Below are 18,859 nucleotides of genomic sequence, written 5' to 3'. Positions count from 1 at the left end.
GAAAGACGGAGGTGTGTTCCCAGCCCCTGAGCACGCTCACCTGACAGACCTGGTGTTCCTCAAACTCCTGCAGCTGCCTCTGGAAGCCCAGGTTGGGGTTTGCACAGGACCTCCCCGCACGCACAGTGCGCAGGGCATCTTCCCAGCCGAAGTCGGTGACCGTCATGATGTATGCGACCACCAGAGTCACACTCCTGGAGACGCCGGCCAGGCTGCAGGGCCAAGAACCACACAGGCAAGGGAGGGTCGGGGACTCTGAAGGCTCACTGCGGAAGCCTGCCTGCCCTGGAGCGCGAGTGCACAGCAAGCCAGCACGTTGCTAGGAAACTACTCAGAACACACCAGCTCTCTCTCCTTTGTGACACTAGAATCTCAGGCATCCTTTACCTGTGTAGCCTCATTTTTTTACTGGTTTTCTACTGGCTGTGTCTCCGGACACTTCACTGTCTGATTCCCTATTGCTCCTGAGCTCCTCTTCAGATAGTCCCCGTTTCCCTGGACAGATAAAGTAACTACGGGACATCCAGGGACTGGAGGGGTCCAGGATCTGAGCAACAAACCCAGTTATAATCTGCAGCCGTTCAGACAGCTTCACGTTTTGAGAGTCTGGTTTTCTTAGGGATATAAGGGCCAAGTCTATAACTTAAAAAACTCATTAAATACAGACGCCCTTACCAAATATTTTGTGATCCTCTTCACATACATAAGCAGAGTGCCAGCGTGGGCACGCTCTGCAGGCCATAACGGTCAATTTTCTCTCACAGGCTGAGTAAGGGACCGATTTTAAATGCACATGCAAATTACGGCAGTCACAGAGAGTTGTGCTGCGTCAGACTTGGAGTGCTCAGCAACGGTTTAAGATGGGGAAGTTTAGCAAATTTCTCATTTTTAGAAAAGCCTGTCTTCAGATTGACACAACTGTACGAGATACAAATTCCTAGAACATCAGGCCTGCACATATTCAAATATAAATAATAATAACAGTAAAAAACCACTCTCAAGTAGCGGTTCTTCCTGCGTATCAGAAAAACTGAGAGAGCGTTAAAAAATATACATACTCTTGGGCTGCACCCGGGCAGATGCTCTCACCAGGCACAGGACTCCAGGCCCCTTGAAACGGCCCTGCGCCGCAAAGCGTTTTGAAGCAAATGTCACAAAACCTGCACTTTGTGTTTATCACATGTCCTGCTCTTTTTAAAAGTAAAATGAAAATGGGCAGCGATGAAACGAGGGCCCACATTCCCTGAGTGCTTGCGACGTGCCAGGTGCGGGGCACCGTGCTTGAGTTCTGTGTCTCAGAGAAGCTTTCTCTGCACGATGTGTGCACAGGTGTATGTGTGTGTACCACGCAGACGGCAGCCGAATGCAGGTGGAGAGCTGCATAGGAACTGCTCAATTCTAGGAGTCTATTCAGTTCTCTTTAAAGCAAAGTGTAAGCCCCAAACACGTAAAAGCTCCAATCTATAAACTGAGAAGAAACGGTCATTTTGGTGTGACACCCACACGTGCAATCTAAACTCTCCAGCAAGAAGCAGTGCTTTGAATGGGCACCGGACAGAGCCCATACTCTGTCGGGATCTCGGAGGAAGGCTGGAAAAGGAGTTTCTGTGTCGTGACCTCAACAGTCCCTGCAGAAACCTAACTGAGAAAATGAAAATCCTAAGTGAAAAGGAAAGAAAAAATGTACGGTTCTCTTTGCACAAAAGCAAAGGACGACTAACAAGCAGGTGGGGTCAGGTGGGGTGTGCACTGGGCGTTTGGGGGAGGTAAGCAGAACAGGCCCGGGGTCATCCGGCAGGGGCACACGTACCAGTGAACGAGGCAGCCCTCACCTCGCAGGCGGCACTCGTGGATGAACTGAATACTTTCTTTGAAATGTCTTGTCCTGGGGTGAGGAAAAAGGAGAGACGTGACATCTCTGTACTTTACTCAACACATGATGAAAAGAAAACTCCACTGAGGTTTATTGTAAAGGTCTTGAGTTCACAGCTTCAGACCCCAGTCACCGACCGGGGCTAGAAGGGCCTCGGCTTTGAATCCGACCCACACCGCTGAGGTCTGGGAGGGCAGCCCATCCGCTGGAATTGTCAGAAGTTCTCTGCAAGGGATCCCTGAAACACACAGTTGCCACTGACTTGTTGGGGGGTGGGTCCTGCCCAGCCCCATGGTCGGTTTGGGTCCCTCAACACTCAGCAGTACCGTGACCTGCTTACCAGCCACCCAGGCGAGGGAGGTGCCCACCCAGTGTGGGCTCCCTGAGCCCTAAAGCCAGTTCACTTCTGACCGTCTGTGGATAGGTCCTGTCTGCCCGTCCTCCAGGCCGGGGAAGGGGAACTGCTGCTCCAGTCCCGCTCGGCCTCACTGGATATGGGACTTCGGGAATATCACCTGGCTTCCCTTAACCTCACTTAGAAAGTGGGAGCTATGTGTCACAGGCTGGGACGAAGAAACATATAACAATGTGCTTTGCAAACTCTGAGGTCCTGCATGAAGATGAAACCATGATCTTTTCTCCTGACCCTCGGCTTTTATAGGACCCCCTTCCCCTGTCCCTGGTTCCTGCCCAGCTGTGTGCACCAGCATGTTCTAGATGGGTAGGTGGGTTAAGTACACGTACTCTGAGGGGAACTACAGAGGACGTGCTTTTCGATGTCTCCTGCCTTTGAATGGCTTATAATGCAGCAAAACACCTAAAGATGCCCATGGACTAAAGTCACAACACCTACTGAGTACTGATTATTTAGCAGGGACTCTGCTAAGATGCAAGAGATTCAGCGCTGAATAAAATGTGGTTCCCAGCCACACAAACTAGGTCTGCTGTCTCATGTCAGGGTGAATGAATCCAGTAAGAATGGGGAAATTCAGGTGGTGGGACAAACCAACTCAGCCAGCTATCGACTGCAGAGGAAACTCAGCAACCTAAGTGCCGGTGCCCGGCTAGATTAGGGCAGCTGGCACAGAGGAAACTCTAGTGGCGGGCCTGATGCCGCCATGTGTGGAGGGGCCAGGCTCCCACCCGCAGACTCTAGACTCTCACCTGAAACCTGACTATAGAGCAGGGCAAGGGGTGCTTCTGCTGACTTTCCCAGGGGCAAACGCTCCAGGTGTAAACGTACAAAGTAAGCAGGGCGCCGCGACGCTACTCCCCCAACCGACCTGCTGTAAAACAGGCAAGGAAAGATTCCTGCTGTGATCCTGAAATCCGAGGAGACCTCCTCGGAGCAGGGCTGTGAGGCAGAAGCCAGGAAGGCCAGGCAGCAGAGCAGGGAGGGGCGGAGGGTGTGGCCCTGGAGGCGAGGCTGCCCGTGCACAGGCAGGAGTGACGGTCCAGGGCGGGGAGCGCCGCCCATCCTGTCTCTCAGCAGGCGGAGCTGGCGGTGAACTCTTCTGATGATTGGGAAGTGCTGGGGCTGAGGGGGTCTCCTCTGTCACCCTGAGGCTGTCGGGGCAGCAGTTCCCAGTCCCTCGGAGGCCCGTCTTCCCTCCAGTTCCGGCCACAGAGAAGTAAAGGGGAGGCTGTGGGCTGGGGGCCCCTCCTGATAAAAGGAAGGGCATCTCTGCCCCAGGCTTCCTGCCAGGGGACTGGGAAGTGGCTCATGCCCAGAGTTGCGTCAGCCGCTCTGCGACCACAGGTGGCAGGCCTCCGGGGTGGAAGGGGGCTCCAGGAGCTGCTGCCCAGACCTGGAGCACCCACCCCAGGCTTCCTGGGCAGGGAGTGAAGTAAATCAATGTCTTTATAACTTAAAACACTGTCAATCAGATATTCTGCTATTTACAGCCAAGCACTGTCTACCTGATATTAACAAGTGCAACGGTTTTAAAGACACCGAGCCACTCATGTGGCCGAGGAGTGGCTACAGGCGGCCCGTCCACCCTCTGCCTCGTGGTATCCCACGCAGACACGCCAGAGGGTGGGCAGGTTTGACTGCAGGTCCAGGGCTAGGCAGTTCGCCCAGGACCCAGGCTCATCTCAACTGCAGGCTAGTGGCCTCCGTACCCCAGGCTGGCCACACTGCAGTATCCAAGGGTTCCCAAGAGGCCTCTCCACGCCTGCAGCCCATGCTCTAGCCTGTGCTCTGTGGGGCTCTTTCTGGCCCAGGAGAGCTGTGTCTGAGATGAGACAGGTGGGAAGAACACCCTCTAAGCAAAGGAAGAGCGAATCAGGAAACGAGAGACGACGGCCTGAGCGCGTGGGGAGCACGGACGGCCTCGGAACACACTGTGGAGGCTACGCCAGGCGGGTGGCTTGTCCCGGGGACCTGTCGGCCCTGGGGAGGCCACCGACACCTTACAGAGACGACAAGTGAGCCCCTTTACTGAAACCCCAGGGTGGGAACCTCTTCTGTCCGCCTTTCACGCCTGCATGTCCAAAATCACACGCAGGATGAAACCCAGGTCCTAAATAAGGCGTGGTGCTGGGTTCAAGGGTCAGTTTTGCCACACCGCAGCACGAGAGACTGAGGTGGGGTGTGGTCAGCAGGGAAACGTCTAAAGTGGCCGGAGCCCAGAGTGTGTGTGCGAGGGGCCCCCCGACAAGGGAGCTGTGAGGAGGGTCTCCCCCCAGCCTCTCCTCTTTCGGCTCTGTCTGCATCAGGCGTCAAGTCCAGGAAAAACCCACCGATGGCTCCTGCCCATCGCTGTGTTGGGACAAGGGCTCCGGCCCAGGAGCTTAATGATGCCCACGGAGGGCCCGCTCGGAGCCCCACCTCGAAACCTGACTCATGGGCGAGACCGGACACGAGACCAAGCCGGACAGACACTCCTGGAAGTGCCTCTTCCAAGGAAAGCCAGGAGGCAGGTGCGCTCAGTGCTCTTGGGGTAGGTTATTTCCAGGGAAGCTCGTGACATAAGCCCTGGCCCGGCCATCACACCCCCTCCTCCACAGTGGGAAATACCCGGGGCTCCGGGCCGCACGTTGCTCAACCCTGGATCAAAGCAGAAGACCAGAGGGAAGCACATCCGCCACAGGCTTCCCCTGAACGCCAGTTCCCTGTTCCTGCTCTTCGTGCTGTACCTTTACTTCCACACAAAGACACGCGGTCAAGCTCTGCCGGAGGACAGCCACCTGGCGCGTCCAAAAGGACGCGTGCCGACACGTGCGCGTGGCTGCCAGTGTGGAGCTGCCGACAATCGCCGAGAGCACGGGGGCCGGGCGAGAGACGCCCTTCCGTGGGGCTGGTACACAGCCCGGCAGCTGTGCCACTGTCCCCTTCTTCCTCCTCCCCAGTCTGTGCTGGCCCTCCCCACTGGGCAGTGCGTCCCAGCCCGCCCTCTCCATCCAGACGCCCAAAGCAGGACCAGCTGGGTGTCCCTGACCTTCGGGAAAGGATGCTGGATGAACCTAGCCAAGCCGCACCACACGACGCTCACTCTTTGCGTCTGGACAATCTCTTCTCACTCCAAGACGGCAAGACCTGGAGGCTGTGGTCCCCACTGTTGGGAGGTCTGAGGCGGTCCTGTCCTGTTGGGAGGGACTCTGCTTGTGGGAGGTCTGGCCCAGCACCTCGGGGGGCAGCTGGGCTCACCCCAAAGCCAGCAGTGCCAGACCAGGCTGCGCTGACGGCACAGCCACAAGATCCAGGCCACCTCTCCTGCCCCTCATGAGAGTATGAACGTGTGTGTGCACGTGTGTGTGCACGTGTGTGCGGTATGTGTACAGGAAAGCAAAGGAGAAAAAGACCAGGAAAGGCCAGCACCCTTAGGGGTTTTTTCCCTCAGAAAAGAATGTTTTAAAAAAAAGCCTATGGGTGGAGTGTCCTCTCTGGGTGCAGGCTCTGGAGGGTGCGCTCAGATCAGAGAGCTGCTTCCTCCTGGGCAGAGTCAGTGCAGCCCCCCAGGCCCTGCGCTGACCGGGCAGCTCTCACCGCACCCGAGGTGAGTGGGAAGGAAACTTCCCCACCCGGAGCAGACTGCACACAGCCTTCAGCACATTTATGTCAAGGCTTCCGCAACTTTTACATTTCCTGCATTGTCAACATTTAAAGAAAAATTGCGGGGAATATGTGTACTGTACTTTTCATTTTGCCAAATAAGGTCATTTTAAAAACAAACAAAAAAACATCCCCTCTCTACCATCTACTACAACATCATTTTACAAAGAACAGTTCCACCCCAAAAAAGCAAGGACGACATAGTCTAAGACTAAAAAATAGGTTTTTAAGTTGAATAAGTGTAGAGTCTTATGAAAAACGCAATACACGTTTTCCACATATTTCTCATTTCTGCGACTGCAGAGTCCTCAGGAGTCGTGTATGTGCATCTTTGTCTGGAAGCAGGACAGAGCACATCAGGGCCCACTTAGCTCTGATCTTGCAAAACTGCTTTTTAATAATAAAAGTAAAGAAAAATGTAAATGAGAGAAAAAGAGAGCTGGAAGTACAGAAGACTAAACTAAAGAAAACACACACAAAAAGACGGGAGGGGGAATAAAGCAAGGAGGGTTTAATGCAAGCTCTCTGCATTTCTGGTGCCTCTTCTCTCCACGAAAACCCCAGGAACCTGAGACCCTGCTCGACCCTCAAGCCACTGTTGTCACCAAGTTTCTGCTGCGAAGATGCGATGCTGCAGCTCCACAGAGAAGACAGAAAAGATAACCCTTCCCTTATGGTGTCTAAATCCAAACACCAACCTGATAAATACTAAACTAGGAATGAATACAGTAAGCTGCGATACCTCCAACCATTCACTCTCAAGACACGTTAACACTCCTTTCTTGAAGAGGCAGAATATGGAATCTGATTCTTTGGAGACACTTAGTGTCTTTTTACACACTTGCACTACCTCACCTAATGCTACAGAAATCGTGTGAGACAGGTATTTCACAGGGGAGACAAGTGAGGTTCAAATGACTTGCCCAGGGAAGCACAGACAGAAAGCAAAAGCAAACATTTCCAAAGCCTCAGCTCACTCAACCACTGCACGTCTGCCACTGGCAGAAGGGGTGTGCATTTGATGTAAACCCGACGATGCCTCCAATTCTGCAAAGCACGCAGAACACACCAGCCTGGGTTCTGTGGGGTTGTCACCACTGTGAGAACCTGAACTTTCATGTGTCCTGACTTTGTGAGGCAGGGTGGTAGTGGGGACCAAGCTAAAATTCTGATGTGTTACTGCTGTCTCCGGTCAGGGTTCTGCATTTCAAATTCCTGGAAGATCAGAGGGGAATTTGTGAGGAGTACGGCCAAGACAGAAAACTGACCTTTCTGGCGCGTCTGCGGTGACCGAACGCAGGTAGTCTCCAAAGGTCACAACCCTCTTACTAAGCATAATTAGCAAGAATTCCTGCTGGTATAGGGATTTGTGGGGAAAGAGTTAGGATATCAAACCTTAAATTATATCCAAAGTTGGAAATAATTTTTAAAATCTTTAAGTTAAAAAAAATAAGCAATACTGTTTTCTAGAATTTATTTTTGTCCTTAAATATAGGAACTCTCAGGCACCAGGAAGTAAAAGCTGCGAGACTGAAGGGCCTCTGGTTCTAACTGGGCTTCCAGAGCAGTAAGAGGATTTGCCTCCTGACCATCTACGTCGGTTGATGATACAGAAGCTGAAGGTTCACGGTCAGCCTGCACATGCGCCTACTACTTGGTGAGTAATAAATACAAGCTACCCAAAGCGACGTGGGTGATACAGAGAAGTCAAGAGCTCTGCCTGCCAGCGCTAACCGCCTCACTGTACCATGAATGCATGTTCGCGGTTAAAAGGCAGGCTGTGCTTGCCAATGAAGCATCTGTAACAGGTAGAGAAACTCAAACTATTTCATAGGCTGTCTCTTAACATACGAAGTACCCTCGAATTCCAAGCTTAACTTCACGATCTCTATATAACTTCACTAAAGCAAGAAACATTTATAGAATCGTGCACATTTATGCACCTAAATCCCTACTTGTGTATAAGCTTTGCTATTACTAATGGATCAAAAACAAAAGTTTCCCTAAAGAATCACACATGTGCCTATGAGCACAACCGTCTTTCCCTGAGTTATGGTCTGGACCCCCTTTTCCAACTGAACCCGAGGTCAGGCTGCTGCAGGGCTTCACTCACGACGGCAGCAACGGCCACTGCCCAGCTCGACCTGTCACCAGCCCCGAGCACAGACGCCGCAGCACCCACCTGCTGGACCACACTCTTGGCCCGATTCCAGGAAAGGGTAAGAAGGCAAACCACACATCATAACGAGACATCTGTACACACTTGGGACAGCAGAGAACAAGTTCAATCTTATGAGCTAGTCCTCTGGCCCCAGGCTGACTGGGCTCGGGCTGGTTTTGCCAGAAGATCTGAACAGACCCAGGAGACATCGGAAGTCGGGGGAGCGGCTGCTGCACCCTCTGTCCCCGTCCTTCCCTGGATCACACCTTCCCAGCATCCGCAGTGGACCTCCTGAGCACCTGTAACTCTCAGGACGCACCAACGCACTTGGAGTAAAAACACACTTATTTTCAAAAGTGCTCAGAGGTCACAGAAAACACTTCCACACACATGGTCTCATCTCCACAGATCCTGGAGGCAGGCGTTTGCAGATGAGAGAACTGAAGTTCAGGGGCGTTAGAATGACTGGCCCGTGGCAGAGGGAGCTGCTTTTGAACCTGAGATCTCTAAGCAGTCTGGGTCTACCGCTCACTTGTCTGCACAGGGCAGGACCGCTGAGCGCTGTCTTCACCTGGTGAGCTAGGGTCCTTGCCCCAGACGTGGAGCACAGTGCCTGCCTCCGCCGAAGCTGAAGCATCCTGGCGCGGTTCGAGCAGAGTGGCCTCTGCCCTGACCACGAACACCCACGGGCTGCTGCAGTCAGAATCTTCCGGAGGGTCAGGATGCCAATCAGGTACGACAAGTTCAACAGTATGTTAGAATTTCGGTTTGAGATAAGAGCAGAGCAACCATTCTAAAAACAGCCACCAAAACATGGGCAGAAGACTGCCGTGGCCTCGAGAGACAGGCAGTGGCTCGCTTCCTTCCGTATACACCATGCCCTCCAACCACTTCTGTTTCTCGACACGACTAGTAACCAAGGAGGCTCTCTGATACTTCTTCTCCTTCCAGATCTAGGCTACTACTGTTTCCCTGGTGACCCTATAAAATCTTTCCTCACTACCCTCGATCTTAAAGACTGACCTTTTCTGTGAAACACGGAGAGCTGTTGTGGAAACACAGGCTTTGGGCAGGAGGTTTTGGCCCTGCATCCAGCCTCCCCTGCCCCGTCCTGGTCTGACTCTACACCTCCTGCCCCTGCCCTCACCTTTACTCTTTCCCCCATCAGTCCATCTGACTATAGCCTCCCGTTTTTCCAAACAGGTAGACCTCACAAAATTATTGCATAACCTGTGATTTCTCTGCTCTCCAGCAGTGAAAAACCAAGGTTGGCTAACATTCAGTATTGGACAACCTTCAGAGTGGTAAAGTTGTATGGTCTGTACTTCTGATATGTAGGCCTTGCAGGCGATAAAGCTGGAGAACCATGAAGGTTCTCAATCCTGACAAGCCCATGGACTCCCAAATTCTCCACCACCACAGCCTCTTCCCTGATGAAATGCAGCAACATGTCATTCTGGAAGGGTTGTTGTGTCTGCCCTAGAACAGGCAGCAAAGGTGAGTCTGAGGCAGAGGCTGGGTTGCTGGACGTACTGAACAGCCACGTCCTCGACTCCTGTGGCTCTCAGCCTGCCTGGTTCAAATCCAGGCTCAGGAGAACTTTCATCTAGTCCACATCACCTCCAGACACCGAGGAGTGTGGTGTCACAGCTGTAACCTCGTTGGTCTGCAACCCCTGTCCCACAGGTCTCGTATGACTGTGGGGAATCTGGAAAGGAGAGCGACTATGAATCTCTCTTCGGAGGGACACACAGAGCTAAAGCGGCACCGGAGATGTATTCAGCTGTGGGGAAGAGAGGGCAGGACTTTCCTAACCAGAAAAACGTGGTCTCTCAACTCAGACCAGCTTTCCAAGGATGCTGTCCCTCAGGTGGCCACTGGCCACGTGAGGCTGCTAGGCACTTGAGACGGAGCTGGTCCGAATGGAATGTGATATAAGTATAAAAAGCGCACCAGGTTTTGAAGACTTTGTATGAATGAAAGGATATAAAATATCTCATTTTTCAAATGCTGAGCACATGTTGAGTTGATAGTATTTTGAGTATATTGGGTTAAATAAAACGTATTATTAAAATTATTGTCACCTGTCTCTTTTCTACTTTTTAATGTGGCCCCTAGAATATCTAAAATCATGTGTGTGGCTTGTGTCTGTGGCTCGCATTATGTTTCTGTTGGACAAAGTGTAACAGCTTCCAGGGAAAGGGTGAACACGCTAAAGGTTTGGTTTGAGGCACCCTGTACAAAATTAGGCTCTTCATACACACCCCACTGTCAGAGCTGCACAGGGGAAGGACCGGCAAACCAGCAGCGCTGACCTCCTGGCCCTCCCCCATCGCGGCCGGGCGGCAGCTGTGCATCGAGGTCCCTCTGCTCTGATGGCTTTAAGTCCTTTATCTTTAATATGTCCAAATAATACAGAAAAAAACTTACAGGTTTTGAGATGGTGAATCCGCTGCTGGAATGCACAGGTATTTAACCCCCTGTGGAGTGATAAAAAATAAAATAAGATAAAAAGATGATACTCTGTGGAGAAAAGTATTTAAAGGAACTATTTACTCAGGTCAAAAAATAAAAAGTAAAAAGGAGAAGTTTTTCACTCATCTTCTATTGCCAAGGAACTGGAGGAAAACTCTTAGTTAAGTTCCTGGTCATTTTCTATGACCATGCACACAAATATTCATGCTCTCGTTTGTAGGTTAGACAGGGTTTATCAAAGAAGCGAGATGACTGAGTCCTTCCCAGGAAGTGTCTACAAGTTTCAAAACTGTCATCTCTGATGCTTGTTCAAATACTCTACTCTTTAAATCTATTTCACTTAAGATCCTGAATGGCCAAAAAGGAAGCACTGATAGTAAAAACCTTATCCTGATGACATGTTATGCGACAGTCTTAGGAGGAGAGAGTTACAGCTTCACTGATGCGATGGTAGGAGCTTCACACACTCGAAACAATTTGATTTATTTTGCTTGCTTTTCAGAAGAGTAAAAGTTTACATACCAAACTAATATGTTTTTAAAAGAATGACCCAATTTGAAAAAAAATGAACTTCACATTGTTCACTATAAAAATCTATAAAAATGTTTATGTAAATTCATACTATAAAAAATCATGCCAAATTTGAGTTTTATTAAAAGCCTGGTTGCCTCTTCTTTGGAGGGATTTAAAGTATATTTCAAAAGGTCTTCAATGTCAAGTAAAGAAACAAAGTCTAGAAATCTCAGCAAACTTTGCGAAGGAAAATGGCTTCATGAAGACTTAAATAAACCACTTTTAAACCTTTCTCTCTTGATAGCCTAATCTAACAGAATCTAGCCACCAGGTCATAGATAATTAACGGGGAACACATTTTCAGAAACTAGAAAAGTAACCAACCTAAGAGAGTCAAAGAAGGAGAAATATGTGGAATCATGGTACAGACAACCACATGTCCCTTAGCAGTTGAAGGCATAAAATTATTATTTCTAGAATTATTTGCAATTTTTTTGCAGCTGATCATTAAAATTTTACACTCAACTCGTATCATTAGGAATTTCTGTGTTGTACTTGCTAGTGCAGTCTTGTGAGGAACATGTGGTCCTCCTCCACGTTGTGGATCCCACTTTCCAACACAGAAGCTATAGAAACTATGTTTCTCAACCTCCTTTGCTGTTAGGGTGCAGACTCGGGACCTGGTTGCATCATCTGACACACCTACTTGAGGCAGATTTGGAAACAGGACACGGGAAGTGTCAGATGGGTAAAGAGCACCTGCTCAACAGGTGCAGGTGGCGGCTGAGGCGGGAAGTGCTGGGCGGACGTGGCAGCAGGTCACAGTGGGCAGTTGTATGCTGTGCACTGGGTATTGTTCCTCGAGCTGCAGTTGGCAGCCTGTCTCTCCAGCTCTTCGGAGGAGATCATAGCCCTCGGCTCTCTCTTAACAAGCCCCTTTCTGCTGAAGTGCCTCAGAGTGGAATCTGCTGTCTGCAACTGAGATCTGAGTGACACAATTCCCCTTCCTGTCCCCCACCATTATGAGAGGTCAGAAAAAGCGTTTCTCCTGCTTATTTCACACACACATACACGTATATGTATATATATTTTTCAGTTTTGAGTCAGTCACGACATCTTCTAACAAAGGCTCCCGTGGATCTCCAAGAAGACGAGTTTTACTGCTACTTAACCACAGCGGAACACTCCACACGTGGCCAAACGTGCTAACACGCCACGGGTTAGCTGCTGGGAGAAGAACGTGAAGCAGCAGGCTGTCCCTCACTCAAGCTTCGCTTCGTCACCTCACTGTCTCCTTCCGTCCCCGTCCCCTGGACTCTGGGCATCGTGCTCTGCTGGAAACAGTGAAGCGGCTGCCTGAAGTTCTAAGCAGCTCCAAACCCAGAGAGGTTTGACAGCCCTGATATGAAGGGAAAGAAAATGGAAAAGGAAACGACACTGTTAAAAAGAGTCATTTCACGCCTCCCCTCATGGAGGCCAACAGGCTTGCTGGTGTAGACACACACTGATCATCTTGTGATCCGCCATTGAAATGACTCATTTACTTTTTTCCTTTTACTCTGAAGTGAGAGTCGGCTGGATCAGGCCCAGAAGCTTGTGAAATGCTTCCCTCCCACACACTTCCCCCAAGTTCCTTCAGACCAACCCTTCCAGAGGGACGGGAAGGGTTCTCAGGGTTCCACTTTCCCTTCTCCTGCGACTGTCGGTCTGAGCAAGCTGCTAGGCAGCGATGCTGAGGCGGGTCCCTCTAATGTGGGATGAAAGCACCTGCCGCACTTTCCGACCGACAGCCCCTTAATCCTGCAGAATCCAGAGCCGGCCCAGCCCATATGTCGGGAGGAGAGAAAAAAAGGAGAGAAGGAAGAGAGGAGGGGAGGGTAAGTGGCTCTCAGCTTATCGAGAGCGTCCGCCATCAACGCCAGCATGGTGTCGGGGGGGGTGCTCTGCTGCTTCAGGGGTCTCTGGACGGGGTCTCGTTCCCCTCTGTGGTGCCTGACGTACGAAGGGAAAGAGGCCAGCCCCACACAGCAGGAGCAAGCCGGGAGAAGGTGGCAAGGGGTGTCCCCACTCCGTGCCTGCCGAGGGTGAGGAAGCACCTTTCGGCCATGTCGGTCCCCTCAGCCTCACTAGCTGGGACGGGCACGTGGCAATGATGGCTTCCCATCTGTGACGCATTTAAGGAGGAACAAAGGGTCTCCTGGCCACAAGTTTGGGGATCCCCTACTGCAAAGGAAGGACGCTGAAAATATACAATATAAGATCATGTTCTCTCAAAGACACAATAACGGCAGTAAGAAGCTTGCCTGGAATGATGCCTGGCACACCACAGGCACTTACTAAACGTCTGCTGGATGATAAGAACGAGGTGAAAATCAGCTAACATGAAGATCACATCGTAAGAATAGTACAAGGGGAGAAAAATATTGTGACGTGCCCAGGCCTTATTCTGGTGACCACAGAAACAAGAGGCACGCCATGCTGGGGGCACGCGCACACACGCTCCAGCGGGACACAGCTAAGAAGCAGCTCACCGTGATCTACAATAAGAAGGGAACAAACTATGCAAATACAGTGAAGAAAGGAGTCAAAACCGTCGAAAAGGTTCAGTTGCTCACCGCCCAAGAACGTCTACTTATCCTGCTTAGTCATTAACAAAGCACAAAAGGCATCTTTCTTGGAGGCCACAGACTGCGGAACATAAGGTGCCTGAAAGAAGGCTTCAGATGCCTGCACATGTGTACAATTCAGTTAATTACTAATTCAGAAAGCAGCAAGAGTGCTGGCAGCGTGAAGGACCGCAACGCTAATGAGAAAGCCGGACAGACTTAAAATTATTAAAGAACTGGGCTCAGCAAATGTTTTAATATGATGTGGAACACAATTTTTCATCTACCTGGACCTAAACAAAGGACCTTTCTGGAGTGCTGGAGTTCAGAGAGACAGATGTTTAGCTAAGTTACGGAAAGTTTAGCAAAAAAATAAAGAACGTCTTATTATAGGACAAAATTCTAGAGCAACCTGAAAACTTCATAAGCAATGAAAACAGCAGCCATGGTCTCCCTTTTACTACAGCGCTTGCTGGGGGGCATCTCCTTCGTATTTGCCGCTGGTATTTTTTAAAACCCCTAAAATCAGTTATCTTCTTTGAAACAAAATTCTTACTAAATAAGTAAAAATTCAGTATTTCCATGATCTTCAAAGAGGTGATTGTTGGAAAGCTAATTGACATTAAGCTTCTATGGAGCTAATAAATGTCGAGTTACAGACTCTCACCTTAGAGAGCTGGCCCAGGAGCGCCCACTGAAGCACGGGAAGGAGCCCAGTTACGACGGCCACGGCGCCCACTGAGGCACGGAAGGGAGCCCAGTTAAGGCGGCCACGGTTTCTACGAGGGGCAAAGAAAGAGCAACCAAATTCTCTGGACTACACGACCTTCTGAATGGCCTCACATGTCCTGAGAATGGCACCAATACTGATGAAATGGGAACCAGAGGGAGGAAAAAAGGCAAAAAACGTATACACTAAATCTGCACAATACCAAGTGACACATCGATTAGTGTGACATAATGTCACACTAATGTGACACAACGTAGGAAAAAAATTAGAAAATACAGAAAAGAAGTAAGAGTTAGGTGGGATTTGCCAAGGAGCGCTTTTTGGATGAAGTTTTTGTTTTTGTTAGGTTTTCAAAGAAGCGGTAGTCATCACTTGACTGAAAAGAAAGTTGAGAAAGTATTCCAGAGGCTCTTCTTGAACAAAAGGTTAAAGCTTTCTAAGTCCGTATTCTCAAAAGTTCTAATAATTTTCAGTTTTCTGTTTCAACAAGCATAGTAACCACCAAGAGTAAGGTTTTTGCCTTTCTTTGGGTCTGAAACTAAAGATTACACTTAAAACGATACGTAGGCAAGTACTTGAAAAGCAGGGCCAAGGTTCTGATTTCAGGACTAGTGAAGGAATCAAACTCTCGCTTGTTTCAAGTACAATTTCTAAAATTCACTGTTCTTTTCTTTCTGAAACATCGTAAGTAAGAGTCTTCTGAAGAACCTAGTTGACATTCTACTTTTCAAAGGAAAGGCCAAGCCCTTCAGAGCTGTCTTCTCTCTCCCAGGACGCTAATGGAGACCAGTTACAGAAAATAACTCCTTCCTGCCTATTTACGACCTAAGAGGAAACATCAGTAGGAGAAGCAGGGGCTCACTTAAGGGGCCAGAGTCGGGAAATCCAGGCAGAAACGACATAATCAGAAATCTTGGTTTCTCATTTATCCCGTTCAGTGCCAGCAGCAACTTGGGTGTGCATGGGAGGACCCCTGAAGAGACTGCGTTTTTCCTTTGAGCAGCATGTTTGGGGGCTGTACTGCACGGCTTGAGAAAGTAAGCTGAAGACCCCATGAAAAGCTAGTTTCACCACATTCCCAAAAAACTCTGAGTCCAGAAAAGAAACATAAAATTAAAGAGAATTAAATGTGGCGACTTCCCTGGTGGCGCAGTGGTTAAGAATCCACCTGCCAATGCAGGGGACATGGGTTCGAGCCCTGTTCTGGGAAGATCCCACATGCCGCAGAGCAACTAAGCCCGTGCGCCACAACTGCTGAGCTCCCGCACCCTAGAGCCTGCGAGCCACAACTACTGAGCCCACGCGCTGCAACTACTGAGCCCATGTGCTGCAACCACTGAAGCCCGTGCACCTAGAGCCTGTTCTCCGCAACAAGAGAAGCCACTGCAATGAGAAGCCCGTGCACGGCAACGAAGAGTAGCCCCTGCTCACCACAACTACAGAAAGCCTGCGCAAAGCAATGAAGACCCAACGCAGCCAAAAATAAAAAATAAATAGGACTGGAAATACAGTGTTAAATAAAAAAAGAATTCAATTTGAACTGTCTCACACCTGATCAGAAGCAGGACCACAGCTTATATACTAATTTTTAAAAAGTCTTTCTCACTTGGGACAATCGCGCTCTCCACTTTTCTGGTGTGGTAAAACACACATACCATAGAATTAACCATTTTAACCATTTTAACAAGTACGCGGCTCACAGGCGTTAATGCACTCACGTTCACATCCCTGCCGCCACCTTCAGAACCTGTCATCCTCCCAAATGGAAACTCGGTCCCCATTAAACACTAGCTCCCACCCCTCCCCAGCCCCTGCGAGCCTTCTACTTTCTGTCGCTATGAATTTGACAACTTCTGCACTTTTATATAAACCTAAAGGTAGGTAAACTCTGAAAAAGTTAGTCTGGCCACACTCTTAAAGGTCACATACCCAACAGATGGCAACTGCTGACTTGGAATTGCTTTTGGACAAACATACCAGGTTTGACAGCCTCACTGTCTGTTTCCAGGGCCCCTCCTGGCAGAGGCTCAGTGCAGAGAAAGCCCAGGAAGATGCCCAAACCGCTCATGTATGTGGAAGCCAAGCCCAGCTCCTGGCACATACGCTTTGATTAGTATTTCTCCTTGATGTAAGAACTTTCACCCAGCCAATAACATTTTAAAAGGAAAAAGTACAGTACAAAGTTATATCCATAAAGAGGTGACATCTGGAAAACCCGATGTGCGTCTGCGGACTGAGAGCTGGAAATCAGCACAAAACACCAGACAGGGAAGGTCCCGAGGGTGAGGCTCCGCCATCTCTCTTGTTTGGTTGTTTATACCGCAGCAAAAATCTCAAAGAAACTACTGTAGAAAATCACCCCAGAAGCTAACTGCGGCCCCTTAGCTGTGCCACATGATACACGTCTTAAATCCAGGTTCTAAACCGAAGATGCATTTTCTTAACGTCCCCACTTGCCACTGATTCTTCCTGCATCAGCTAAATTTAGGAAACACCACCACAAATAACAACTTCCAAGAACTCTGTGGTGCTTGGTGGGGAGGGGAGGGGTGGGAAGGTCAGAGTGGAGAGACAAGATTTAGCCCTCAGTTTGATTTTGTGAGAAAAAATGCAAATGAGAACCCTCCAGCACCTGCTGGCTTCTTTCAGGTTAGTCAAAAAACGACATACATTTGACTCGTCAGGTCAACAGGTGGAGAACCCAAAGGCTTATTTTTGCTCTAACTCCTTTTGCTAACACGGGCACAGTCCGCTGGAGTCCCTCAGGCTGCGAGGGCGGGCGATGGGGAGGTCACGCCAGCCCAACCACCTAACCCTCTTCCGCGACCTGGGTTCTGTCTGAGGACCTGCTGGTGCGTCCGATGTGACTCGTGAAAACAGGGCAGTTTCGGCAAAATCTCTCCAAATCGAGCAATTCTACGGTGTAACCTAACGGGTGTTAATGCTACACGACCACGTTGAAAGTCACCGTGAATGAAACACTCCTCAGGAGTGATCAGCAGTGGACCAAGTTTGCCTGTAAAAGACACAAAGGTGGATTTTTATCTGATCGTGTGTCTCGGCTGGTGAAACACCCCGTCTGCAAAGTAAAACGACCCCCTCCCAAGCTCTGTGGCTCTGTTACGACCCCCCTTCCTCCAGCTCACCAAGCCCAGGCACCTGCTGCCTGAGACCCCCAGGCATCCTGCACTTTCCTGCTTTCCCCTCCCCAGGCTCCTGCGGGTCCTTCTCTCCCTCAGGAGTCCTGGGGGGCACTTCCTCAGAAAGCACCCCCGTCCCAGGCTGACTCCAGCGATTTCTCTAACTGCCACCCAGCACCCAATGGGCCGCACAGGGTGCCGGGGCCCCAGCACAAAGGACAGTAACTGATTTGAGGGTCAGTCTCTCCTTTAGACCCCAAGGGTGCCGGGGCCCCAGCACAGAGGACGGTAATTGACTTGAGGGTATCTCCCTTAGATCCCAGTTTCCTTCAATGCCTGGGTCCCATCTCACTCATCTTTCTTGCAGCACCCTAGGCACCTCTCTCTCCAGAGATCATCAATACATGGTCACTAAGTGAAGGAAGGGAGATCCACCTTTAGAATATTAAATTCCAATGTGCCCTGAGAGTCCCGTGTCCAGGGGGGCCAGAGGTCCCTAGAGTTGGCAGGAAGCACCGCCCAGGGCAGGCAGGCAGGCCAAGCCGTGTTAAAGGGCGATGTCTCCATCTGCAGGGTCCTATGAGCTCTAAATCTCAGCAGGATGCTGGGCCCATCTCACTAACAATGAAAAACTATTACTAAGGTGGAGGCTGGCCAGATGCTCAGAAATTTCCAGGAGTGCATTAAACTGGGGACTCAGTGGCCCCAAGTTTCATTCCCAACACAGGCCCCTGGAAACCGCTGGCTCAGTCCCTGAGGTGCACCCCAGCTACACTCCCTGCCACCTGGCCACCAAGTCCAGAGGTGACAAACAGGCCCGTGTGTGTCCGGACACAGCCCGCCTGTTCATCTGCGTGTGGCCTGCAGCTTCTCTCAGGACACGGGTGGGAGGGGGCGGCAGAGTGCTGCCCGGAAACCTCAGGGTCCTAGAGCCAAACATATTCATCATCTGGCCCTTGACAGAAGGTGTGCTGAGCCCTGGTCGGACAGTGACGCCTCCGAGGTCACCGTGACAACCTGGAGCTCATTAGGTAAATCACACTTCGCATTCCTCTTCCACACACGGGATGTGAGGATCAGGCCTCGGGGGCTCAGGCCTTGGGATTGCCCGATTCTAAACCATCACTTGTGTTGTCACTCTGGAGAGAGGCACAGAGGAATTTCTCTCCAACACAGGACTTTTCTAAAAAAGGAGATTTGATTCCACCTGTGAAGCACTGAGCGGCTGGGGGTGCTAACAAAGAAACGAGGCGTGTGTTGTCACCAGCACAGACCAGGCTGCAGAGGTGTCGCCCGGGGGTTTG

General features: G+C 50.3%; 1 protein-coding gene across 5 annotated transcripts in view; it reads right to left on the bottom strand.

Annotated features, from left to right (window-relative positions):
• The window catches only part of DUSP22 (dual specificity phosphatase 22), a 71,727-nt gene that overhangs the window by 26,321 nt on the left and 26,547 nt on the right, over window positions 1–18,859 (bottom strand). For 3 of the 5 annotated variants that reach the window (XM_079935359.1, XM_079935360.1, XM_079935357.1), the window contains exons 4-6: window positions 10,522–10,571; window positions 1,811–1,885; window positions 41–212 (exon numbers count right to left, since the gene is read on the bottom strand). In XM_079935359.1, coding sequence (XP_079791485.1) covers window positions 41–212; window positions 1,811–1,885; window positions 10,522–10,571 — 297 coding nt within the window. The remainder of the gene's footprint in view (window positions 1–40; window positions 213–1,810; window positions 1,886–10,521; window positions 10,572–18,859) is intronic. The other 2 variants (XM_079935361.1, XM_079935358.1) reach the window with 1 other exon arrangement.

This window comes from Stenella coeruleoalba, assembly GCF_951394435.1.
Source record: "Stenella coeruleoalba genome assembly, chromosome: 10".
Taxonomy (NCBI): domain Eukaryota; kingdom Metazoa; phylum Chordata; class Mammalia; order Artiodactyla; family Delphinidae; genus Stenella; species Stenella coeruleoalba.
Note: the sequence above shows the minus strand (reverse complement) of the source record. Positions and strands in the feature narration are given on the sequence as shown.